The following is a 27,601-nucleotide window of genomic DNA, read 5'->3' as shown; positions in this document are numbered from 1 at the left end:
GTATTATTCTCAAAGGAGATCGAGTAGGCCTGTGACAAGTCCATGCCTGTGACCGGACGGTGTGTCGTCGATAGGGGGAAAACGCTCTACTGTCCAGAAGAGCTGTCCGCCTCTCTGGGTGCTGAACCCGTCCTCATCTGAAACCCAGCAGAGACGTCCAGCATCTTGCCTCACGCATTTATGATCCTTATGGCCAGTTATGTATTAAGCAGATATATGTTGAATAATACGAAACACATAAGCTAAACAGGAGGGAATGACAGGAAGGAATAACAACAGTCTGGACGACTGGACTATACTTTTAGCCTGTCAAATCAGACTTCCAGCTATAGTTTGAGTTCCATATAGGCCTAGTGCGATCGACTTTTCTCTTTACAGCCGAGTGAATCGGACCCAGTCCTTTCATGTCGTCTATAGGCCTATAATTTGCATTATTATTATTATTATTATTACTCAATGCCTGCACTTAACGTTAACGAGAGCTCAATAAAGGCAAGGGCTTAAAGGAGAAATCTGCAGGCCCTTTATTGTGTAAGTCTCGGCTATAGGCCTACAGGAAACCAAAAAAAATCTTTGTAATAACATGTTGCCAAATTGTCCTTGCGGGGGGCTATAGATCCGGATACAATCAACGTGCATTGATTTATTATGAAAGCCAAACGGAAGACCCCCAAATGATGGCGCCTTAGGAAGTGTCGCCTGTGTGTGTGTCTATACAACTCGACCTTTTCACAGCAATCAGCAGCTGTCTTTCATGTCATTAAATACCCGGGACGCTTCACGCCGTCGTATCCATCCGCCACGCTTTATGCTGCAGGAGGCAACATAACGCTCCCACCCGGCGCGGTATACACGTCTGTTGGCGGCGGTGGACATCGGCAGGGGTCCCCGCGATTCTCACGCTGTTCCTCCCTCCTGATTGATTTCCAAGCTGCGACGCCAGGCCGACCCCGGCGGATTGGCCCCGGCCCGCCAGAAAGCACTTGGACAGCGTATACAGAAGCTGGCCAGCTCCCTTGGGGAAAATGACATAGATGATCCCCCCCATCTCTCTTATCAGCATCAGCAGCTTCTAAGGGGAGGGGCTGTGTGTGAATACCCCCCCCCCCCCCCCCCTTGAAAACACACACCCATACATATATACACACACACACACACACACACACACACCAAAATGATTCCTACCATAAATGTAGTAAGGAATGGCTGAATAGCCACCGAGGATACCACTAATTAGAAACCCCAGCGATGTGATCACTATCAATCCCCATGGGTCCACGTGTAATAAAACAGCCCTACGCGTTTGTTCACATGTTGTTTGTCTTATCTTTGCGAGCTTGATACCACGGTAGGATTTGTTATATAACGGAATCTACTTTTTTTCCGCCGTTAATGTTAAACTCAAACTTTTTCGTTTTTGTATTGTTGTTCAACCATACATTTGGAGTGCGACGGTCTAATTCTCTGTAGGCTACTAATTTAATTGTCTTGATAAAGCAAACTTTAAGCACACACATAGAACGGTTATAGAATAACCCAGATGTGTGTTGTTTCCATTCACTTTTACACCGAACGAAACTCACACGCACACACACACCAATGGCAGCACAAAAGTATATGAAGATAGAAAATAGGCCAGGCTAAATAGGTCCGCGACAGTGATGAGCATAAAGCTCTTCCCAGTCAATTCGGCGTCTGAGAAGTTAGGAGAATGTCCTCTGACAACTGAAAGGGAAAGCTGGGGGACGGAAAAGAGAAAAGAGAGAAGAGGGAGACTGCATGCGTGCGTGTGTGCCCGTGCGCGTCTCTGTGTCGGAGAGAAGGGAGGGGGTGCAGCGGGTGCAGACACCTTGCAGGGGATAAAAACAAACAGGGCGGACCACCACAGTTCTGTCGAGTTTACTTCAACGTGGAGTCGACACCTGCCACCCTGAGCTCTGTCCGGAGAAGCGACCAGTGCGACCATCTCTCAGCTGTCTTCACACCTCTACACGCCGGGTTTTTTTATTCAAATATATTTTTTACTTGGAAGCGCTTCTTCTTTTGCTGAAGTTATTCGATTATTTTTGTGTCACGCAGTGGTGGCTGTCGGCGCGAAGAAAGCCCTCGCCATGCCTCGCGGATTCCTAGTGAAGAGACACCGGCGTTGCCCGGCATCGTACAGATCGCGGAGCGTAACCATAGAGACAGACGCGTCGTGTGACAATGGCATCGCATGGGTCGGGAACACGCGAGAAGAAAATACAGAATCAGCGCTGGTCAATGAAAATCCGCCACAGCACCAGGACAGGGTGATGATGAGCGTTTTCCCATTCGCCCCGACAGAGGTAGGCCCGCGCGCTGTTAGCCGCGAGGATCCCGCGCGAGTCACAGCAGCGTGGAGCCCCCCGCACGTGGAGTCGGCGCGAGAGGTGGAGGGGGAAAGAAGGCGGCGCGCGCAGTTACCGGAGTTCGAGTTCGAGGAGTCGGTGACCGAAGTGGACGTGTTGGCTCCGACCGGTGATTTCTCCCGCTTTTGCTTACCCGCCGCCCCGACTCGCCACGCGCTGACTTTAACAGAGTCGTACAGCCCCGTCAAACCGGTGGGCACGAGACTGCTGGACGTCCACGAGGAAGACCAAAACAAACTTCTGTTCTCCGGGCGATACCTGACGACGTCGGCCCCGCTGGGGGCGGAAACACCCACCGGGGTACCGGAGCTGCCGTTCCTGTTGAGTTCCGCGTCGACGTCCGTCTCCATCGAGAGACTGCTGACTCACCACCGCCTCGCGCCGTGTTACGGTGAGAACCCCGACGACCGCGGGAAAAACGACGCCACCATGAACACACTGTTCCCGCCGCTGACGTTGATCAACCACAACAACCAGCAGCAGCAGTTTGCTTTGAAGAAACGCGCGGGGGGGATAGAGCATGAGCAGCGCTCTAGCCACCGACCCGCCAAACCATCCGCGGGCCAGCCCGCCAAAAAAACAAAACTCCACCGGAAGTTAAACTTTGAGGACGAGGTCACGACCTCGCCCGTGTTGGGGCTCCGCATCAAGAAGGAGTGCCCCGAGTTCAGGAGGCTCCAGCGGGAGAAGTCGTCGCTGTCCACCGTGGAGAACAAGCCGCTCGGCGAGTTCATCTGCCAGCTGTGTAAGGAGGAGTACCCCGACCCCTTCTCCCTCGCGCAGCACAAGTGCTCGCGGATCGTGCGCGTGGAGTACCGATGCCCTGAGTGTGATAAAGTGTTCAGCTGCCCTGCCAATCTGGCATCCCATCGTCGCTGGCATAAACCGCGCCCGGTGACCGGCCAGGGCAAAGAGACGACCCAGCAGGGGGCGAAGAACAAGTCCCGGACGACGTCGGAGGGCCGGGGGGGGCTCGTGCAGGACGACCGGCCGCCGACCTTTTTAGAAATGGAGGGAAAAGAGAACGAACTGTTGCGCGTGAACGGCCATCCGCACTCCGGCACGCTCTTGAACAACTCTTGCAACTCTTTTCACTCTCAGCTCCACGGCGTGGTCCCGGTAGACAGCCTGGACGGTGACGGGCTCGCGCCACCCGGGTACGACTCTTCCTCGCGCTACGGGAATTCGGTCGGAAGCGGAATGGAGCTACAGCAGCAGAGCACGAGAGCGACGGACAGCCCACCCTCGAGCCTCCTACCGGTCAGCAAAAGTCCGAATGAGCGCGTGGAGCAACCCGCATCCCCGCAACAACAACTTCCCCCGACCGCGTTCGTCCAGTCGCTCCCCGAAGAGGACATCTACGAGTGTCAATACTGCGGGAAAAAGTTCCGGAGACAAGCGTATTTAAGAAAACATTTGGCCGCTCACGAGATGACCGCGCGGGCCTCTTCTTCACCCCCGCTACCGTACGGCTCGGCGCACGAGGGCCACCACAGACCCAATCCCATGTGCGCGTGTCACTTGTGCGGTGCCCGTTTCCCGTCCGTGGAAATCCGGGACAAACACCGGCTGTGGCACGCGATGAGGGACGAGTTACTGGGCGCGGGGACGATGGGGAGCGGGATCAGAGCCGAAGTTCTGCACGCGCACAGAGAGGACAACGGCCCGGTGGAATGTGACTCGCCGCCGCAGCAGATCTTCCCGTGCAAACACTGCCCCTCCACGTTCTACAGCTTCCCGGGACTCACACGACACATGGCCAAGTTTCACTCAACCGACAGCCGCCAGGTGATGCTGATGCAGATGGCCATCAGGCCGTGACACGCGCCCGCAGGCCTGCGACAGGCAGAAGCAAAATGAGGACCACATCATAACAAAAAAAAGTTGTTATATTTTGTGCTCTGTTTACTGTGTGTGTGTGTGTGTGTGTGTGTGTGTGTGTGTGTGTGTGTGTGTGTGTGTGTGTGTGTGTGTGTGTGTGTGTGTGTGTGTGTGTGTGTGTGTGTGTGTGTGTCTTATGGATAAGTTGGAAGTTTGATTTAAATATGCTATGAGTGCACTTTTTTTATCACTGGTCCGGTGGTCAACGTGTCTTCGTCAAACAGCTTGATTGAAATATATATCAACACTCAGATTAAATGAACAGACAAAATGTATCTGAAGAAAGTTCCGTTATTTTTTTGTTTATCCCAACGGGTCGGTATTAAATTAAAGGAAGAACAGCAGGTACGCTGTCCGTGGTGCTGAAACACAGCGACTGAAACAGGCCGTTCAAGGACTTTTGAGATATGCCTATGTTCTACTTATTGTTTTAAAGGGTAATTTGTTAGCCTATACGAGTCCGAGGGCATATCATACAGAAAAACATATTGATCCTTTTTTTTTTTCTTTTATTATTTTCGATGATGGATCATTGAATATAATTAAAGTCTCACTCTCAGTCGAAGATTCGGAGTGTGTCACGAAATCTGCGTAGCCACGCAGCATGGCGGACTGCTCCGTATAATTGTATTTTTGAAAGGGATTCTTACTTGTCTGAAGTCGAGGATGCAATTCATATCTGCAGTCCATTTCAAAATCCTTATTCTACGATAAAAAAAAGGAAGAATGAATGCGGAATATGTGGAACAGCACGAATTAGCAACAAATATTCCAATGGAAACACTTTTAACACACACCATGGTCAGTCATATGGCAGCCATTCAAATTCAGAGCTAGAAAATGAGAATTATACAATTATTTTCAGACAAAAAATAAATAGTTAAAAAATATCATTGTCTTACAGTTTATTTATTCCTTGAAATAATGCAGGAAATCTAGTGTGACAAAAATGTATTGTGATTATTTACTCTAAAGTCTACAATTTTTTAAGACAAAATAGAATGAATTAAACTGCTAACAGTTGTCACAATCAGTCTGTTTGCTTGTCCAATTTATGATGTTGATCTTGATGTTAAATTACATGGATTTTAATAAAGTGTCAATTTTCCAATTGGGATACTTTACCTATAAGACTCAAATGTGTCAAATTGTACACATAATTTACAATGCAATTACTGGCCCTGTTCTGCAGAGCTGCCAATGCGGTCACATGCCCTGAGCCCTGTCCCCGCTTCTCCAGACAAACACCAGATAGCCAGTGTTAGAATTTTGTATCTTTTATTGTCAAAAAGCATTACACATCCACTCCTTATGTAACAGATTTGACAGTGATAGTTGTGTGTGTGCGTGCGCATGTGTTTGGATACAACTGTCACACATGCGTTTATAACTGATCTGATGGCATGCAGCATGTCGAGTCACACAGGCTACACTAGCTTTGTCCCCAAACTGCTCACTGCCTCTATACATTATATATATATATGTATATATATACACACACAAACACATCTGTTTTAAAGCCATCAAACGCCATCAATTCATTTATACAGGCAATTACAATTTGGCACCCTTACAAAAATTTTAACTATGAATGTTCATGGCAACAACACAACAATATGTCTTATTGGGTCACCAAAGTGTTGGATGATTTTACCTGATTAAACAGCCAACAAAGTATTGTACTAGTGAGTGGCAAGAGGTAAAAAGGGCAAGGTTGCACGAGTGCACACAAGTGCTGACGGGCGTCGAGATGGAACGCCCTGACACCTTCTCCAGTGGAGCACAGACAGTTTAGTGCAGAAGCCAGGGGCACATGGGGTTCACATGTGATGCACGTGTGGTAGTGATGGAGGTGGAGGGACACAGGTATATGGCTCTCATTTTCATCCTCGAAGACGACTACGAATATAAAGTAATGTCATGTGAACAAAAATATATTTTAACGTTAGTCAGGAGTGAAATATTCACAAGACTCGCGTCTACAAATGATAAAAAAAAAAAGTTTGAGCTCAATCCATAATGTCATTAGTAAATGGAATCACTTTTCAAAAATATTATGGCGTCTTAAATCCCTTTTTTCTCTCACTTTGGAGAAACAATGGCTATGGAGATAGAAAGAAAATTAATGAAAAATTAAGCTCCGGAGCTGGAGTCTGACTATTGTATTCATGATACGTGACATCATGGGGCCAGGATTTAAATGAAAAAAACAAAAACAAATTGGGGAAGAAATGCAATAGGACAAAAATGGACATGAACTCAATGTAGTCTGTAGAAGCCAAGCAAACGGTACATCTTCAGAAGCGCAAGAATGAAGGTTTCCACTAGTCAGTTGAAGTGCTTAAAAAAATTATAATCGCTTAATATATATATTTATATATATATAAAAACAAAAATATTATAGTAGTGTTTACCCATCTGGAGCGGATATGGGCTTGAGGTTGATTGTTTTTCAGTTTTTATTTTGGCTCTTCTGACTTATTAGTATATACATAACATGTTTCCTCTCTCTGTACACATTTAATAGATATTCATAAACCTATATATTCAATGTATATATCGATGCAGTTAGAAACTCAAGTTCTATACCACATATAAAAATGCCACCAAACTAAAGAGATGCAGCAACATTATTCTTGTTTGGGTCAAAACATACATTACAGTCAATCAAAAAAGCAAGAAAAGGCTTTTTATAATCGTTTTTTTATATAACCAGTTACGTCCTACGAGCTGTAGAATACCTCTCTTTCGTCTAAACACGCTCCCATCCCCTTGTGCTAAGCATTGCTCAAAGCGCTGTGCTGAGGGAACAGGCGGGTATATGCATTTACTCAGCATTCTTTTGGTTGAATTGTAAATAAAAAATAAATTTCTCAATTGTCAATTTGATGAAAAGATTTCCTTCAGAAACCAAATGGATTGACCTTCAGTTTAATAGCGCTGTCGCATAGCAGCACTTCCGAGGGATAATGCACAAGTGTTTTACTGGAAAGGGTGGGGTGATAAGGGTTGCCTAAATATGGCCTCATGCTGCACCGAGCACAAGAAAAGGGCCGATGGGACTTTAATAGGTCTTAGTTTCTCCTTGCAAAACAATTGTCCAAGTTTGATAGAGCAAAGCATTTTCTTTTACCATTGCAGAGAGGGAGAATAAAATAATACAATATGTACAAGTTTGCCATATCCCCTGTTTACAATGCACACAAAATACATCTACATGTAGCTTCTGTCCACAAATACAGTTTTACTTGTCTTTGTCCGAACGTGTCTTTATCCGAACTGATTTTATCATCTAGGGGCTGAGCGAAATACATGCAAAAATGTCAATATACTCCCCAGTATTGTCAGTTTGCGACCAGACCATAGCAATCAAATGAGCGGCGCTTTTCAAACCACACAGATCATCATTGCACAATACCTTTCCTACGCCAGTTTTGGCGCCGTCGCTAACCCCCGGCGGGACAGAGCGATATGAGGTGGCGTGGCACACGACGCAGAGGGCAACCCCCTTATGGCGCAGAGAGAACCCACTGGAGGTGTAAAGGAACAGGGCGGCACAGTACAGCATGGAAGCACAGGAGTGTGAATGGGAAATGGATTCTATAGTGAGCTGTGTAAAATGGAGGCGTGCTGGACAGGTGGAACTCACGAGGGACAAGTCGCTTCTTCACTCAAAGTCCACCGTCATTGGCTACCATGCGGGGTGAGGGCTCCCCATTGGCTGTGACTGTGGCCGACTGGCACACCCTGCTGGCTATGTTTGTTTGTCCGACAAAAATCCCAAACCATTTTCCCCGTTAAAAACGCACAGAAACACACACACACGATGGTGAACAATTGCCTGAATGGACCTACTCTAAACGCTATTCTAAACGGAAAAAAAATAATATCACAGTGAACATAGCACAAACGCTCTTCCCTTTCACGCCTGCAAGACATAAGATCACAACAAATGACCTTGATCATGTGATATCGATTTCTCTTCTCAAGGTTATTTTACATCCAATAACATCTTGAGGAATCCCGACTTTAGCTTTTCTGCACTTCCGAAGGCAACCAACAGGCACCTATACACGTGGCACCGCTCCGACAGGTTGTCTAGCCCTGGTCACGGCGTCACCGGCTGACACCCGATGGGGAAGCCAATCCGGGGTCAGTCCCAGAGCCGAGTCAGCCCCTTATCAGCCAACAGTACAGCCAGTCGATGACGGCTATGAACAAAAGACACCCTTTGCTGTGTTTTGCTGCGGTGGAGGTGGTTGGCAAAGCAGTGAAATATATTAGAAGACACACGTGCATTTGTGTGTCTATGTGTAGAGTATTGTAGTGTAGTGGGTGGGTGGGGGGGTGGGGGGGGGGGGGGGGGGGAGGGGGTCGACTCCTCTTGCTCAGGTCTTGTTGGCCGATCCCGACGAGCGCCTCAGCTTCATGGACATGCGGCTCTTGCTAGTCCGAGGAGACATGGGCGAGGGGGAGTCGCCCCCGACCTCCCCCAGAGCCGGACTTTCTCCCCGAAGAATCTCGAGGCAGGAGCCTGAGAGAGAGACAGGTCGGTGGAGGAGGAGGAGGAGGTGGTAAGGGGAGGATGGAGGGAATGTAGGACGAAGAAGGAAGGGGGGAGGGGGGGGTAGAGGATGAATAAGACAAAAAGGAATTTCCCAGATATTACAGTGCCCCACAACCTACTAATCCCACCGCTCCACCCAAACACAAACACAAACACACACACACACACACACACACACCTAATGACAGACAAGGGAGTAATAAGGTAGGTTCTCATTCCAACACGTTCTTATGAAACACCACGACACAGAGGGACAGAAGCGCTCGATCTGGCAGAGACAGAGTGCTGGACGGTGGTAGATGGGATAAGGGGAGGCAAACAAGTGAAGCCACCGGACACAGAAGAGAGCCGTGACAGGACAGAGTGGGGAGAGGGGGGCAGCAGGGGTGCCCAGGAGCTACGGCAAAGTGGCGAGGCGATGAGCCGCACTACGGAAACTAACCCTTCTCTAGATGCCTTGCTGGGTGCCCTTTTTGTTCCTACGTCTTGGAGCTCTAAGGGTAGGAAATGAGCGAAGGAGTAGGAATCTTCTACCCCAGCCTACAGAGCACACTACACGTTCCGAGCAGGGACTAGGCGAGGAGGTTAAGGAGCAGCTCTATGCTAGGATTTGCCACCTGACCACCTAACCATTTCTAACCTACAGGTCAGAAATGGTTCTTAGTAGGAAGCCACTGAAGCTGGTCTCGAGTGGCTGCAATGTACGCCTCAATAAGAGACAAACCATTTGTCTGCACATGAAACTGGCCATTTCTGTCAAGAATGTGTTCTTTATATACAAAGATAATAGCATTTATGCTACTATGAATCTGGTTAATCCAGACAAAGAAGACCATATAACACCATGATCATTTTGGAAACTGCGCAAATTCAATATTTGTGCTTTTGAAGGTCAATTTCAACCTTTAGGTGGCAATACATTTATACATGGGTGTAGCCTCCCTTCTAATAAAAACAGTGGAGGGGCTATTAGGGTTGATAGACGACTCAGGGCAACATGTCGGCCTCACACCGTACCATTCGCAGCTTGCGTGAAATACTTTGTGTTTGAGGCCCTTTCCCTTGACCCTAAGCAGGCTCAAGCCGTCCAGAGGCTTAGGAACCATCAGGTAGGACACACTACTGTCCTCTGGAGAGGAGACGAAGAAAAGCGATAGAGGGGGGAAAAAGAAAAGACAAACACAGAAAATAACATTAGACCGAAAGAGACGGAGTGCACGGAACCGAAATAGAGAAACAAATTCAACGTAGACGAGAGGAACGCCAGCGACAGCATGAGGGACGAAGAGATGGTTAAAAGAAAATAGACAGATATAAATAAAGAGGCCAACAAGAAGCATGAAAATAAAAAGCAGGATATTAAGTTCAAGAAAACACAGAACAAACACACAGACACGGATATACAAAACAAACACACACTTCTGCCGGATTAACTCTTCTCAGGAAGCACATAATCCTTGAACCACAACAATAACCACTTACCAAATAAGCACAACAACCAGATAATTCAGAAAACAAGTTTTGTTTGCCATTGCCATGTGTGTCAGCGCGTGTGCACCTTAGTGTGTGCGTGCCAAAGTGTGGACACGTTTGTGTAGGCGTGGAGCTCACGCTGCTATTGGGCTACGTCATGCCAGGTCAAAAACCAGAGGACGACCATTAACAACAGTTCAGAGCAACAACGAGGTTTGAGGAAAGGCAGTAAGATCTCCACAGTAAATTATTTAGATTTCATGGCTAGGAGTGACTTGACTTGAGGCATTTCCAGTCTGTACACTCTACACCAACATTTAATCGAACAAGCCAAATCCAATTTGAAAAATCATCTTCTGGGCGAAGGTGTCATTTTATATTAGGAATAATTTGTTTACATTTTATGGAGAAGTCCTCTGTGGATCATCAACCTCGTAGAAGCTTTGACTGAGAGGAAGAGGTGGTTGAGGGAAACACACAGACTGGTGTGACAGGCACTATCTGATCGTGTTCTTAAAGAGCGACACAAGAAGGCTGTTCCCCCAGACTCTACGCACAGACTGGTTGAGAACGACACAGCACGTCTGGACGATGGAAGGAAGAAGGTGGAGACCGTGGAAATGAAAGAGTATGCAAGACCAGACCGTACAGAGACAAGTAGAATGGTGCAAGGAAGAGCCAATCAGAACGGGACGTGTTACTCATGTGATCAGGCTTACCTTTTAGCTATAGGCAAGTGAGACATTACGATCTAAAGGAAGTGGGAGGGGGGAGGAAGGGACAAATAAATAAAATAAACACAAAACAAAATGGTAAAATTCACCAAAGAAAGGACAATAGTAAAAAAAAAGAAAAAAAAAAGGCAAGAAGGCTCGATCCCTGTTGTTAAAGATAAATGACCTGTGAATTAGTTTCAGAGCAAGAGTTATTCAGAACGGTATTGAACAGTGTAAATCCCACCCACACATATGGGATAGTACCTGTTTATCTACCGTTTTAATATCGTCCAAAATTGGTTTTCAATGAAAGCATCAAGAAATCAAAGAAAAATGCGGATCATTTTGTATTTCTAGGGATAAGCCAAGGCATAAGAAACTTTTGCGGCCATATTAGTTATATTTGAATGGCTGTATTTTTGTGTTTCAAGTCTATTCTGGATGAGAGGTGTTCTATTGTTCTGAATAACCCTTTGGGGTAGGAAAAAGATTACCAGCTGACTACTGCACAATCCTTTCACACAATTATTCACTGTTGATCAAAAATTATCTCCAGGTCTTGTTGGTCTATATTTTGAGCCTCATAGCATGGAAATGAATGTATTCATTGTTGTTTTCTTGTTTATCAGAGAATTTAACTTTTTATATGTAATACATGCCTTTTGGGTCTGTTAAGATCACAGAATCAAACAACAGCACGGGGTTATAGTGAGACAACCATTAGAATAAAGATTAAAATACACATACACACACACACACACACAAATGTCAGTGTGAGCCCATCACAATATCCGACTCTGGATCCGAGACTCTCCAACAAAGATGGGAAAGATAAGACAAAAAGAATAAATAACTGAAGAGGTTACACACGAGAGAGAGAGAGAGAGAGAGAGAGAGAGAGAGAGAGAGAGAGAGAGAGAGAGAGAGAGAGAGAGAGAGAGAGAGAGAGAGAGAGAGAGATGCAGTCCGCGATAGCGCCTGCTTTATGTACAAACTAAAATATAAAGGTACTTTTATAACCTGTAGGATTTATTTGTGCTGAAAAAAATAGATACGATTAGACATGATTGAATAAGGGGATTACAGCGATTTTAAGAAACAGCAAAAAAAACCAGACTATTTTGACTGAAACGTTTGCCCCCCCCCGTCACCACGTCTCATTGACCTAACTCCACTCTGCGGTCGTCAGTGTGAATCACACCGAGCGACCGCCCAGAGCGACCGAGCACAACATGCAGACGGCCGCGTTAGAGCTCAGCGAGCGTACTGACGTCCTACCTGCGTCAGAGGGGGGGTGCGTGCAGGGGGCGGGGCTGTAGACGCGGGCGGCGTAGTCCTCGAAGGTGGTGGGCTCCTGGTGGTGTAGGACGATGGTCTCCAAGTAGCGGGAACGCTCCTCGTAGCTGAGGTCAAAAGGTCAAGGAGCAACAACATCCCTTCCCCCCCCCCGGCAGTGGAATTGAACCCCTACGTTCTAAACTGCCGACAACGTAATTAGAGTTGGATTACGCGTAACCTGGTTAATAGAATGATATTTTCTCCTCCTGCGCCCGTACCCATTGATCTGCCAGGGATAACCGCTCCCGGGGACCCCAGGGGCCGATAACGGTGCGAGCGGTGCGGCCGCTCCGGGGCCCCCCGGGCCCCTGCCACGCACACGCCTGCTCCGGCTCAAGCCGTCAGTGTGTGTTGCCGTGGCGTCGACGAGATGAGCGAAACGAGGTGATCTGAAGGAGCGCGGGCGTACCCGTCGACGGCGTCGCCGTCACCGTGCCAACGAGGTCGGCGGGGGCACGGGCTGAGGGGGGGGGGGAACGTGACACGTATGCGCGTGGATTTGTGTGCTACTAGTGTAGATCACGGTATGATGAGATCAGGCTAATAAATGCTCCGTTCAGAATGAAGCCAGCCCGTGGACACTAATGCTTGTTTATCTGTGCGTGTACGTCGTTGTGTGTCTGTGTGTGCGTGCCTGTCTACGTGAAAGGCTTAGCTTTCTAATGGGCTTCCATGGGCTTCTCTATTGGGTTAGGAGCGCATCTCTATGGGCTCAGAATGAGCCGATTCTGGTCTAATGGCGACTGATCTGGTTAAAGGGACAATGACAAGAGCGCGGTGTGGCTCCTCTATCACCAGGCGGCAGACAGCAACACATGAGAGGGAGAGAGGGAGATAAGTTAGAATCTGGTGAATGGGGGTTGGGGGGGTTATATGGATGGTGATCACAGGGCCGGAGTGTAAAACAATTACATGAAAGGAGACAAAGACCAGGTACTGAAAAGACATGGGCCAAACTATTGCAGCCGATCCAGCATGCTGTACCTCAAGGCGCGTGGTGTAGGGGAAGGGATCGATGGGGGAGGGCGACGAGAGGGGGAACCTGTTGAGGAAAGAGCACAACGATGAACGGGGGGGGGAGGGTGTGGGAGGAGAGGTGAAAGAAAAGGGGGGGGGGGGGGGGGGGGAAGGAAACAAAAGTGGCAGAACTAGCAGGGGAGGGTAGGAAGGGTGTGACCTGAGCGGTGATCGCCTGTAGGGTTAGTGGGGGGGTCGGGGAGTCTGAGGAGGAGGTGAGCAAGGGGGCCGGGATCAGACGGAGAGATGCTGAGGAAGATATTCTGGTAATAGCCCTCTGGGGAGGTGTGTGTGTGTGTGTGTGTGTGTGTGTGTGTGTGTGTGTGTGTGTGTGTGTGTGTGTGTGTGTGTGTGTGTGTGTGTGTGTGTGTGTGTGTGTGTGTGTGTGTGTGCGTGCGCGTGTGTGTGTGTGTGTGTGAATGAGAGACATCCGCAGTCACAGCCGGACGTCCAGGCGGCCGGCGTCTGCCTCGCCGACCCGGGTGTGTGTGCGCCTGCGATCGGCGCCGTTTGACTTTTCCTGCCCAAACCACCTTCCCGCCTCAGCCTCCAGCTGGGAGCGTGAGAACACTGCCGGGGCGCGTGTGCGTGCGTGCGCGCGTGCGTGTGTGTGTAAGGGGGAGAGGGAGCGAGAGAGAGCACAATTCGCAAAATCCACTTCACAATGGTTATGAGAGGTTTATCCTGAAATCACATGATTTAGAATCAAAGATTTAGTGGAAAGTGGTTTATTTTTTGATTTCATCTTGTCATTGGGAAGTTTAGTTTCGTTTAGTGATGCATAAAGATTAAAAAAATCGTGTTGTTCGATTCAGATCACACTTCATAACATAGTTTATGGTCACCTTGTGGCTCGAAGAGGATTAACCTGCAGTCGTTCAGCTCACGCTGAGGGGTTCTGTGATATAAAGATGTCTTCCCCACAGATAACATTAAACTGAGAGCTCGCCATAGAATCTGCGATGGCAAGACCACACCCGCACACACCCACACACACACACACACACACACACACACACACACACACACACACACACACACACACACACACACACACACACACACACACACACACACACACACGGCTGCGATTAACGACACCACCATTGTGTTCTTTTCTCCCCCGCCACCTCTCAGTGTCTGAAATCTCGGCCCACCCTCCCACCTGGGTTCACGTTTGAGGCCCCTGGTCACCTTGGCACCGCGACAACACATGTCCTTTCCGATGAGCAGAAAGGGCGCAGTGATCACAACAAGAAGAGATCAGAGATCAGAGATCAGAGACACACTCACACACACACACACACACACACACACACACACACACACACACACACACACACACACACACACACACACACACACACACACACACACACACACACACACACACACACACACACACACACACAAAGCAGCGGGGTGTCTCTGAGATTCAGCAAGTACTTACAGGTGAGTTCTTGAGGTCAGGTGAAACGCACGTTTGAAAGAAAACACGAATTCAAAAGCCACTTTGGTTCAGACGGTGTTAGACATTTCAAAAGGCCTGCTGGGAGCTGTCCATTCAGGAGGTACCATAGAAACACAACAGAAAAGGTTTCCACGACAACCTTACACACTCATCGGTATGGTGGTGTGGGGCGGTCAGCCAGTTACCTCCACTTTATCCTGTCTGATTTAATACACATATTGTGCCGCAAGTCGAGGCACATCAAAGTCTAAACTAGACGAAGAGGGAGGTGGACAAGATAAAGAGGGAGGAAATGGGGAAATGGCCCAGAACGGAGCCTCCATCCATGTCCAACGCCTTCCTACCAGCGGACCTTACTTTCAGGTCACCGTAATTGACATCCATGAGGCCGCGTGGAAAAGAACATGCATACAAGAGAAAGAGAATATGTGCCCATGTAAATAAATAAATATAGAAATAAATGAGAGCGAGAGAAAGAGAGAGTGAGAGAAAAAGGAGCTCTTTTGTGTGGTGTCACAAACTCATTCTCTCGCCCGTCTGAAAAGAGCCGAGAGGCGAGCAAAGTACCGGTGCCCTCTTCGCCCCCCCCACCAACCAGCCCCCTTCCTCTCCTCCTCCTCCTCCTCACCTCCTCTATCCCTCCCGTCGAGTGCTCATTGTGGTGCCCTCGCCTCGTGCGATCGCGCTGGAGCGAGGATGGGGGGGCGGGGGGGGCTTGTTAGCACATCAGGAGGCTGGGAGCACTGCTGGGTGAGCCTGTGTGCTTGTCTGTCAAAAACAGAGATAAAATGTGCTGTGCCGCGACGTGCAGCGGGCGTATATCCGTGTGCGTTTGTGTGTAATTGTGCGTTTGCCCACGTGGACGCGCATGCACAGCTTGCTTCACGAAAACATAGGTGCGCGAGTGTGTGTTTGCGCGATTTCCTTCTTTTGAGTTATGTGAGACGGACGTACAAATGTAGAGGCACACGCACATCTCCAACACGTTTTTCCCGGCACACACGCACTGGACACACGGTTTCATTCTGTGGAGTATCTTATGTTACAGAGGGTCGAGTCTGGTGGCAACGTTAGATAAGTAGACATGTTCACGTCTTTTATCTCTCGTCGCTTACAAGGACATCCACACAAAGTTCGAATGACAATAAAGACACCGTTTTAACTGTCCTTAATGTGCACTCCTGAACGGTGGACGAGACCCCCCTCCGTCCACACACACACAGATACACGCACAGACACACACACACCTCGCCTATCTGTCGGCCCCACTCTGGGCATTGGAAGGGACAACAGAGAAAAGGGACATCTGAGAGCTAATACAATTGGAAGAGCTTTACAGCGTGTAATGACAAACCTATGTGTGCTCGGCCATGTCTGTGTGGGGGGCTATGCCCCGAGGAACGAGCTAATGGGTTTATATCTTTCTGTGATACCACTGATATGGGGCCCCTGTGATTTCATTACAGCAGTGTGTGTGTGTGTGTGTGTGTGTGTGTGTGTGTGTGTGTGTGTGTGTGTGTGTGTGTGTGTGTGTGTGTGTGTGTGTGTGTGTGTGTGTGTGTGTGTGTGTGTGTATATACATGGACACGAGGGAGATGGGGATAGAGATAGTACGGTCTGAATGCACCATTTATTGCTTTGGGTGGATGAACAGCACGAAGCGTGCACGCACACACACACACACACATATCTCCTGCCATTCATCTGCCCCCTAACCCAACTCAGAGACAGAGTAACAGAGATAAAAAAGTGTGTTTGTGTGTGTGTGTGGGGGTGGGGGGTTAAAGAGGGGTGGAGATAAAAGGAAAAAGTGAAAAAAAAATGTAGTGGGGAAACTGGCTTCAAAAACACATTTTTCTGACCTCGTCATTCCCATCCACAACCACACACCCTGTGTGTGTGTGTGTGTGTGTGTGTGTGTGTGTGTGTGTGTGTGTGTGTGTGTGTGTGTGTGTGTGTGTGTGATTTAATAGGCTTTAAATGAGCACTGACAGCACACACACACACACACACACACACACAAAACTATAAATATAATAAAAATCGCTACAAGAAGCAGATGTAGCCACGCATCACACATGCAGTGATAGTAATTCTGATTACGGGCCAGATGTCGTCTTTATCTCCAGTCGGACTCGGAAAACAAACACCAGCCACAACGATAAATATTCATTTTCCAACCAGACACACACAAACACGCACGCACAGTCACACTGATACATAACCCATTACCAAAATCAATATGGAAGCAAAGTGTTATTACGCTTCGCTACAGATATTAGGTAAGGAGCTATTAACCTGCCATGCCACTTCTAGCGCCTGCAGCAAGGTGTGAGATGCTGCCCACATATAAACTTGCCCTAGGCCATGTGTAACAAGGGCACGGCATCATGCTACAATCAGCTCACAAGCCATGCTGCTATTTGAACTAAATATATGCAACTTAAAAGTGTGGATGGGTAAAACAAACCAAAAGAGTGAAAAATTGTCAAATAGTTGAATCTGTTCGTATCAGCGTAGAGATCTACTGGGCCCGAGACAACAACCGCATGCCAACTCGTACGCCAGTTCCTCTAGTGAGCAGAACGCGCTGTGGGATCTAGATTATGTTTATCTGCGTTATTTTGGCTTTTGAGCACGTCGAACGCTTTGCCAAAGTCTTCCCTCCACCACGGTGACGGCAGTTGTATCCATCCTGTCTCTCCCTCTCTCAGACCGCGTCACACACACACACTCCCCCCCCCCACACACACACACACACACACACACACACAAACACACACGGACGGACGCGGATAGTGGGGATGTTTTTGTTCGTTTTGCGTCGCCACAACCATGGGTTCAACAGCGAAATCCATGTTGAATCCCAAGTACCTTGTCAACTTACAGACAGCCACCCACACCCACACCCACACACACACACACAGATTAGCTCCCACCTGGTCGAAACATAGCCCCCCAGCAGGGGGCCAAGTTTCGACCAGGTGGGAGAAAGCCACTGATGGCAACAACTCATGTCTCTGCACAGCTCCAGGCGGTAGGGCACGCACGCACACACACACACAAAGACACACACACACACACTGAGAGGGTATTCATACGATAAATGTTTCATAGGGTTTGGGGGAGGGAGGGGGTATACATAAAAATCTAACTGAATCAAAAGGTAATATCCAGTATCACACATCTCACTTAGCAGACCTGGTTCCCAAACCGCAATCTCTGCCTCCTAATGCTAAAGCAATGTCACTTTCCTTACTCGTCCACACGCATCCAATAAGCCATCGCTTGGGTGACGCTAAACGAGGGGTCTAACACACACTCAAACGCACGGCCGGACTGACAATCTGTACAGAGTTCTAGTGTCCAGTTGTTTTACAAATGGGTCCGTGTTTTTCTTTATGCTTCGAGAGGATGAGTGTAAACAAAAATCCCAATAGTCAGAACAATTTTTTTCAAAATAATCATGAAAAGACACAATCCGTTATGAACTGAATCATGATTAATTTCATTATTATTATAATTACATTTTGGATTCTCTTCATGAGCGCAGTCACCATTTCCACATCTAGTCAAGTGAAGTAGGAGGTAAATTGTATTTGCACGTCAGCCAGTTGCCTTATCGACCATGAGAGCGAGGAGGAACTGCTTCTACTGCTGCTATGAGCCGATGTGGTGTTAAACACAGAAGACGGTCAACTCGGCAGCAGAGATGGGCCACACAAATCCAGATCCAGATGACTGCTGAGCTACTACTGTCCACAAACACACACAATCATGGTGACACACACACACACACACACACACACACACACACACACACACACACACACACACACACACACACACACACACACACACACACAGCTCCCTGGGGAGAGGTGCGGGGAGTGATTAGTCGGGACGCCGCACAACCCCCACTTTGGGGCCCCCCTTTTCTTTTCCCACATTGTGCCTTGAGAGGAAACAATTAGACACCTTCCCCCCTCCTCATGGACACGCACACAAGCGCACAATTCTGTTATTTCAAACAGACCCTACCAATCTTTCCATTCGCTTAGACTGAACATGTTCATTAATTCTAATCCCAAAACACTTAAGTACACAAAATAAATGTCTGCAGTGGGAGGTTTTATCCCAAAGTCCCTTTACCAATGTGAACACAGCTAGCCCTAAGTGTGTTACAACCGTGACACCGTTGACAGGGCCTCTGTTCCATTTACCTTTTAATCCTGGAAAGGAACACACTCTCGCTGTCACACACAGCAGACTGTAGTATTAGTGGGACAATAGGCTCTGCTGTGGGAGTTGGCAGAGAGACCATGCTGGCCGCTGGGTGTTTGGCCGCCCCTGGTGTGTGTGTGTGTGTGTGTGTGTGTGTGTGTGTGTGTGTGTGTGTGTGTGTGTGTGTGTGTGTGTGTGTGTGTGTGTGTGTGTGTGTGTGTGTGTGTGTGTGTGTGTGTGTGTGTGTGTGTTCGCTGAGGGACAATAGCGCAACATGCTCAAAGCTTCCATCATTTCATTGGGACCCCAGAGAAAGCAGACAGACAGAAAGACCCCCACACACACTATCACTTTGAGCCATATGTTGACCCCAGCTTCACTGTAGCTATCTCTGCCAATCAACTACTAGAGGGGATGTTCACACACACACCCACACACACAGCAATTGAGGGTATAAATTATATAATTAAATATTGGAGATACATACACACACACACACACACACACACATAAGAGGCACGAAAGCACAAGCACAAACAACGGCAAAGTAGCCTGTAAAAAATGTACACAAAAACCGCCGCGCGCATACACACATGGGCCCTGGCAGGGAAGAGAAGCTTAGCGCCTCCAACATTGTTTCCCAGAAACTCCCAATCATTCAGGAGCAGATGGAGGGTGTCCTGACACACGCACACGCGGATGACACCAATTCTTCTCTTTTTATAGAAGATATGCAACGTTTTCCCACCGTTGCCTAATATCACACACAAAACAAATTCAAGCATTTTAACAAAACACACACACACACACACGCAAGCACACACACACGCACGCACTGCTATCAGGGGTGTTCAGGCTACATGTGCATACCAGCTGTAAGCGATCTGGCTGCGCGCAGAGTCCCTGACCAACGGGGTCAGCCCATCTACCACGGCCACACAAAGACCTGAAACCATAGGAACCACTCTCGAACCAAAATACCCTGAGCACTGAACACGTGCAGGCAACGCATTTCCCTACTCAAGAATATGTTCGCCCCTAAGAAATAGCATCACGATGCACTTCAGAGTTGTCACATTTAAAGCTGTAAATGAAATCTCCTATGACAAAAGGCAGTGCAGGGCTCCAAGCCCAGCAGTACGCTATCGTCTGGGCTGGTTTAGGGAAGCCCTCAGCCTTTGGTTCCCTCCAGACAGATGGCTGGGGGGCGTCTCACCTTGGCCCTCGATCCTCCACTGTGTGTTCGTGTGTGTGTGTGTGTGTGTGTGTGTGTGTGTGTGTGTGTGTGTGTGTGTGTGTGTGTGTGTGTGTGTGTGTGTGTGTGTGTGTGAGAGAGAGTGTCAGTGGGAACTATTGGACAGCGTCTCTTGCTGCAGTGGGCTGATATGTGAGATAGAGCTGCGCTTACACACACACAGCTGCCTTCAGTGGCCTGGCACTGCGTTAGCCCCCCCCCCCCAACACACACACACCGAGAGACAGAGGGCGACAGAGAGACAAAGAGAGAGTGTCAGACAGAGAGCAACCGAGAGAGAGAGAGAACCAGATAGCGACCAAGAGAGGTTTCCTGCTGTGTGTGTGTGTGTGTGTGTGTGTGTGTGTGGCGTGTGTGTGGCTGCAGGCCACCTCAGACTATCTGTATATCATGCAGATACCAGATGCTGGTAGTAGTCTGAAGCAACTCAGTGATCTCGAGGACATGGTGATTGGTAGCAGTACTATCAGGGATTGGGGGGAGTGTGTGGAAGAGGCAGCGGAGAGAGATGGGTGGCTGTGCTGATGGGGCGTGGGGGGAGGGGGGCTGGTGGGGGAGAACAGTGGGCTGCGTGGCCGACGGAGAAGTGGAGAGTCAATAATGACTGATTACTGTAATTCAGCCTGTCAGAGCCATCGATCCACAGCCACCGCCAGTCAATACTCTGCAGGGGGCTCGGCGGCCACACGCACACACGCACACGCACACACACAGACGCACACACACATTTGAAGCATCGCACTAAAATATGATACACATATATATATATAAACATATATATTTATATCTTTATCTCTATATAAATATAAAAACATATATATTGATATCTTTATCCCTATCTATCTATCTATCTATCTATCTATCTATCTATCTATATTTATCTCTCTGTATCAATATCTCTATCTAATCCTATATCTACATATTTATATATAAATCTCTCTTTAGATCTTATTGTTGCCTGAACGCTGGGGGGAGAGGTTGTTGTTGTTGTGAATCCTTTAAATGGGTTCTCCTGGTCCCGCCGGTTGCCTCCCCCGTGTCCACACTTGAGACCTGACCCCATGCACGGCCCACTCCACTGTTGTCCAATGGAGAAACGCTGGATAGGGGAGGGGCCCAGAGCCCGACCTCTTGGCAGACTCTGTTCGAAGGGCCTCGCTTGACTTCGGCTGAGCCAGAATTGTGTGAGCCATAGCTTACTGGGCTTGTTTTAAATTTGTCCAGCCCATCCAGCAACGAATACCATGATCGAGTGAACACGCCTTGATGGGAACTCTGAGAGTGACACTCATTCCGGAATAAACACCATTAGTTTATGGCTAGAAAAATGTTTTTTGGACCAAATCATTAATTTCGTATTTACCATGTGCCCCGTACGGTACATTTAAAAAAGTACAATTTACTATGTGTATATATATATATATATATGTACACACACAGAATGAGAGATGGCAATCAACCCAGGGACAGGGCACCAAGGTATTTGTGCATAAGAAAACTATTAGAGATGCACTGATAGGCCGGGGCATCCAAAAGTACATACGCGTGCGCACGCACACGCACACGCACACACACACACACACACACACACACACACACACACACACACACACACACACACACACACACACACACACACACACACAGGGGTGGGTGGGGATTAGCTATAAACTAGATTCACACACCCGGAGCCAAACAACCTCTCTGTGGAGATGTGTGGCAGAGCATCTTCTTCACTTCCCCGCCCTCCTGTTCCCTTTCCCCCCCTTGGCATAGCCACCCTATCATCCAGAGAGGAGAGGAGAGAGGAGAGAGAAGAGGAAAGGAAAGAGGAGAGGAGAGATGGGTGATGAGAGAGGGGAGAGAGGGGAGAGGGGGGAGAGGGGGTAGGCGAGACGAGACGAGAGAGGAGAGGAAGTAGAGAGGAGAGAGGACAAAGAGGAAAGGAGAGGGGAGAGAGAGGAGGAAAGTAGAAAGAAGACTTTAGGAGAGAGGAGAGAGGAGAGGATAGGAGAGAGGAGAGGATAGAGGAAAGGAGAGAGGGGAGGAGATCGAGCGGGGATAGGAGAAAAAAGAGAAAGAGAGATGAGAGAGGAAAGGAGAGAGGGGCCCAGAAAGGAGTGAGGAGGTGAGAGGATACGACAGGAAGCAGAGAAGAGGGAGAAGCATTATAAAAGAAACTTGCTTCAAGAGTTTAATGTATTTTGACAACTGCTCACTGGCATTGTGTGTGTGTGTGTGCGTGTGTGTGTGTCGTTGTGTTTGTTTGCGCAATTGTTACTTTAATAAGGGGTCAGATACGGAGCAAGTTCGATCGCGAATCCTGGGCTGCCATCCGATGAAACAGACAAACCGGAGGTCTGCCTGTCCCAACACCCATTAGTGTCAGCGCTGTTCTGGGTGAATGCCTGGAGAGATGGAGCGCACCGAGAGCCGATCAAAGGATACAAGTTCTGGTAGAGTGGGATCAGAGACTTGAGGGCCCGGCTGGCGTTGATGGCGGTGGCCCTGACCATCATGGGCAGGATCTTCATGTCCACTATGGCGCCGTCAAACAAGGGCCCGAAGAACGGCACCTAGAGAGTGAGAGAGAAAGAGCGAGAGAGAGAGAGAGAAAGAGCGAGGGAGAGAGAGAGAAAGAGCGAGAGAGCGAGAGCGAGAGCGAGAGCGAGAGAGAGAGAGAAAGACGGACAGAAAAGAGAGGCACAGGAAAGTTATTAAAAAATAACCCATAAAATTAAACAAACACACAAAGAGTTGGGAGTGTGGATCGAGTGTATTACGGACTGCGTGAATGTCCCCCTTTGTCCAACGTAAATCATTCATGCCATCTGCAGTTCACAGAACAGAAGTTAGCATTTAATTGATTTGTGGTCAATTACATTTTTGCTAAAAGTTTTCGACTTGCATGCACTCGTGGGGGAGTGAGGCCTTGGCCAGACGGGGACCACAGAGAAAAGGCACGGGTTGAATGACTAATGTCATCTAAAGGGTTACCTAACTCTGTCGTGGGCCATTATAGCTAAGCCCTTTGGATGGCACTCCATCATTTTGAGAGTGGAAAAATCTGCAAAAGACAATAATGACCATCATTTCTGGACATAATCGGATTGGGTCGGGCAAAATGACCTCTCCACCGATCCACTATCTTCCAGAATCCATGGCCAAAGTTGTTTATAAAAAACAAACGACCTTCACATCATTTCACTTGCTTTGGGGTCTTGTCTTTATTCGGTCGATGATTTAATTAATGTTTGGTTCTTGAAGAATGAGGGAGAAGGAAAAAAAAGAACACAGGATACGGCGCAGCGCAGTGATAGACAAAGAGCAAGAGCCCGACGCACTGCGTGATCGAGTTAGGCTTTGGGACCCGAAAGGGAATTATGTTATCAGCGCTGGGGCTTTCGTTTAATGTCTGCTACATGAACCAGAGCTCCATGACTCTTGAGGGGAAAGTGACTCGGGGCTCGGAGTGTGTTTGCGTGTGCGTCTGTGTGTGCGTGTGCGTGTGCGTCGGGGTGGGGGAAGGTCACCAGGGTCCTGGATTGTTGAGCAGTCTGCAGACATATCTACAGTCTGGCACGACGCTGTAGAGGAAGTGACGCGTCAGTGCGTGTGGGCGTGTCCCTACCTCGGGTTTCTTGAGGATGTGGACGGAGTACATGTGGTTCTTGACGGGGTAGATGACGATGAGCACGTCCCCGAACTCGGTGGGGATGATGCCGCGGCGGTAGTCGCGCGAGTGCTCCGACCACACGATGTGCACCTCGTCGTTTCCCAGGTGCCTCAGCTGTAGAGAGAGGGGAGTTATTATTATTTTTAATGATTTATTTTTCTCTTTTTATGCTTTATCATGAGCGAGACAGAAAGGAAGGTGTGGGATATAGAGGGGAGGACATGCAACGAAGGGATCGAACCCGGGTCGCTCCGGTCAGGACTGGGCCTTAATGGTACGCGCTGTACCCGGTGAGCCACCGGGGCGCCCTGAGAGAGGAGTTAGCACCCAACAACATACGCCCCGGCGGTTATGACATAACATTATGGCATAGTGAAAGATAAGAAGATCATGAAATACAAGGAAGCTAAATGAGCTCCTCCAAAGCCCTGTTCAGATCAAAGACGTGTGATGAAAGCGTTTTCAGCTGGCGACTGCTCACAAGAGAATCACAAGATAACGTTGAGACCGATTTATGCCGGGAGCTGGTTTTTGGATGCATTGGCTCATCCAAAAACCAAACCCATACTTCAGGGACTGTATTTCACTTGGAGGAAGACTGATGGAGGATAACGCTGCACTCAATGTTGTGTTCCTTGATCCACCATGGTTAAACAGTTGGGCAATGCGTAGACACCCTCAATACATTGTATAATCACACTGCGATTTGAAAAGGTAAATCCCCTCGAGATGCCATTCAGAGTCTTCTACTAAATTTGCTCACCCGGTACAAAGACCCAGAGACTGAAAACAAGAGCGGACTTCCGAGGGCAAGCCATGAATCCTTTCCCAAGCAGTGTTTTCAGAACTTTCAGAAGTTATTCCAATGCATCTTCATCATCGCACAGACTGTATAACTCAAGTGAACCACAAGACCAAGTCGCTATCAATCATGATGAAAACATTTAGAAACAATGTGAGGAACTTCTTACATCTAACTTCATCCAACCTTTGAGGAAGGGAGGGAGGGATTGAGGAAGAGACAGAGACAGAGAAAGATCAACTTAACTCAAAGAGGACATATCATGTCCCGCCCCCAAAACCCCCCTCCACCCAGCTTGGGAGTCTGGATTCCCACCCAGACAGTTTGTATCCATCACAACCTCAAGGCTCTTGGTGTGCACCATGCGTGTGTGTGCATGTGTGTCTGAGAGAAAGCCATGTAGGTGTCCCTGTGTGTGATCGAGTGAGCGCACGGAGGTGGTGACAGCGGGGCAAGATGGAGTACACTTTAGAAAGACGGAGTACGTGCTGGTAGATTGATGAGGTCAAGACTGGTGTCTGTCTCTTTGTGTGAGTGTGTGTGTGCGTGTTTGTGTGTGAAATGTCAAGGTTAATGACATGGCTGTTGACAGTCTGTAACACAGCCCACTGAAGGAATACAGTATGTTAAGGTACAAGACACAGCCATCTCGCCCTGAAGGCCACTAGAGGGACAGACATATACGCTGAGAACTAGAATATTGTCCTGAAGTGTAAGTAAGTCCTGTGTGTGAGTGTGTGGGGCAGAGGATGGATGCAGATGAGAGGGCGGCCCAGTCTATGTATTTATGTGTGTGACATTAGCTTTGGTTGTAGACATTTATCATCTACTGTGTATGCATGCCTGTGAGTGTGCGTGCATTTGTCTGCCAAAACATCCGCGAGCCAATGTCTATCACTGATGCTTGTTCTTGTGTGTGGGCACATGTGGAGATTTGTGCATCAATCCTTAGAGCTTTGGTGTGCGTGTGTGTATGTGTATGTGTATGTGTATGTATGTGTGTGTGTGTGTGTGTGTGTGTGTGTGTGTGTGTGTGTGTGTGTTTGTGTAGTGTGGCTATCAGCTGATCAGGGAGAATGATGTGTCACACCAGGCACGGGTAATCCAATCAGGAGCCTGCAGCAACGTGATAGGCCATGAAGCAGGAAGTATGATCAGATTAGAGGGACATTACTGCTATGTACAGAGCAGCCAGCGCCCAGGGTGGCAGGGAAGGGAGGGGTGGGGACGGACGCACACGCACACACGCACACACACACACGCAAACACATAGCGCACGAGACTTATGGATGTTGTCATGAAAAGTATTAATTCAATCTAATGTACACATATTTATAGCGCCTTTCAAGGGATCCAAATAAAAATAAATGAAAGACATGTACTAGAGACCCTAAGCATGGATGAACAGGCAAATGTTGGGTTGTTTGTTAAAAGTGTTTGTTGCATCGTTGTGGATCTTTGCGGGGAGTGAGTCCCAGAGGGTGGGAGCTACACTGCATGCTCTGATGGTTCAGCGCTCAGATAGAGCTGTGTGTCGTCGGCCTCGCGGTGGAAGCTGAGACCGGGGCAGTGGGGGATCGGACCACGGCGGAGAATGCAGACGGTAAGGCGGAGGGACCTGAGTGCAGAGCCTTGGGGACCGCCTTGGTAGAGGGGGGGGAAGGGTTCATAGAGCTCGTGGTTTGGTATCTCCTGATATAGAGCTTCTACAGGATATTGATGAGAAAGGAAGGTTGGAGCCTCAAAAAAAGGCCTTTTGAGGATAGGGTGACTGCGGCCATTTTGGAGCTGGAGGGTACCATGACAGATTATTTAATTAATTAAAGATCTATTTTCAAGGCTTTATCCTTTTTAATGTAGCGTAAGACAGAAAGGTATGAAAGATAGATGGGAACACATGCAGCAAAGAACCGCGGGCAGGAATCGAACCACCGGGTTGCCCCTCATGACTAAGGAGGAGGGGATAACGTCTACCATGATGGGACACAGAATAGGTAGGCATGCCTTATCCAGGGCTGTGGAACATCCCTTACAAACCATGTAATGCGGCGTGGTTACAATAGAGGACATATTGTGTGTGGTCGTGGGTGTACAAGCAGATATTGGAAAATTATGTATGAGGGAATGTTTTGTTTATGAGGGAACTGTAATTACCCAAATTAGAACCCATGAAACCTGCGTGTGTGAGTGTGTGTAATTAGTTGCCTCCCCCTCCTCCTTTCAGCAACAGAATAACAGGAGGGGAAGTGAAGGCAACCACAATTGGTTTTCTTATTATTGCTAATTACTCTTCTTTCCCCCTTTTCTCACACACACACACACACACACACACACACACACACACACACACACACACACACACACACACACACACACACACACACACACACACACACACACACACGCGCCGAACGCTACCCCTGTGGTGCTTTTGAAAGCAGAGCTGGGATGGAGGAGCTAAAGGACATGTGCAGTCCTACTGTCCTGTGCTGTCCTGCTCGTTAACAACAGCGTGCCAAACCACAGGAGCCTCCACTCCTGCTTTCTCCATTGCCATCTTCTATTTTGTTATTTTTTTCTGTGCCACAAACAGCCGCTGAACTGCACGTGGCCGGCGCATGTTGGCACGCTAGTCTCCACGGCGATGACTACTGAGGTGGCAGCTCCATCAGCTATAACCCCGTCCTTTTGTTTGCAATCCCCTAGACGCTGTACTCTGTCTTTTCGGACGTATGAAGACAATGAGCTACGGGCCGAATCCGAGAAGCGCGGAGAAAGAGAGTAAACGTCA

General features: G+C 48.3%; 2 protein-coding genes across 9 annotated transcripts in view; one reads left to right on the top strand and one right to left on the bottom strand.

Moving 5' to 3' along the window:
• Nucleotides 1–1,859: 1,859 nt before the first annotated feature.
• Nucleotides 1,860–6,236, top strand: insm2 (insulinoma-associated 2). Its single transcript, XM_030356809.1, has one exon. It carries the CDS (start codon nt 2,112–2,114, stop codon nt 4,209–4,211), a length of 2,100 nt encoding a protein of 699 aa, XP_030212669.1. The 5' UTR covers nt 1,860–2,111; the 3' UTR covers nt 4,212–6,236.
• The window catches only part of ralgapa1 (Ral GTPase activating protein catalytic subunit alpha 1), a 65,705-nt gene continuing 43,636 nt past the window's right edge, over nt 5,533–27,601 (bottom strand). For 6 of the 8 annotated variants that reach the window (XM_030356799.1, XM_030356804.1, XM_030356800.1 and 3 more), the window contains 4 exons: nt 23,964–24,122; nt 22,781–22,908; nt 12,306–12,430; nt 5,533–8,805 (listed from right to left, as the gene is read on the bottom strand). In XM_030356799.1, coding sequence (XP_030212659.1) covers nt 8,660–8,805; nt 12,306–12,430; nt 22,781–22,908; nt 23,964–24,122 — 558 coding nt within the window. In that variant the 3' untranslated portion in view covers nt 5,533–8,659. Of the gene's footprint in view, nt 8,806–8,903; nt 11,063–12,305; nt 12,431–22,780; nt 22,909–23,963; nt 24,123–27,601 lie in introns of those variants that run through there. The other 2 variants (XM_030356801.1, XM_030356802.1) reach the window with 2 other exon arrangements.

Source organism: Gadus morhua, chromosome 5 (assembly GCF_902167405.1).
Source record: "Gadus morhua chromosome 5, gadMor3.0, whole genome shotgun sequence".
NCBI classification, from domain to species: Eukaryota; Metazoa; Chordata; class Actinopteri; order Gadiformes; family Gadidae; genus Gadus; species Gadus morhua.
The sequence above is the reverse complement of the archived record's forward strand: the minus strand, read 5'-3'. Positions and strand labels throughout refer to the sequence as shown.

Coding starts and splice junctions, on each gene's coding strand:
- insm2 (XM_030356809.1), top strand. CDS start 2,112: ATGCCTCGCGGATTCCTAGTGAAGAGACACCGGCGTTGCCCGGCATCG.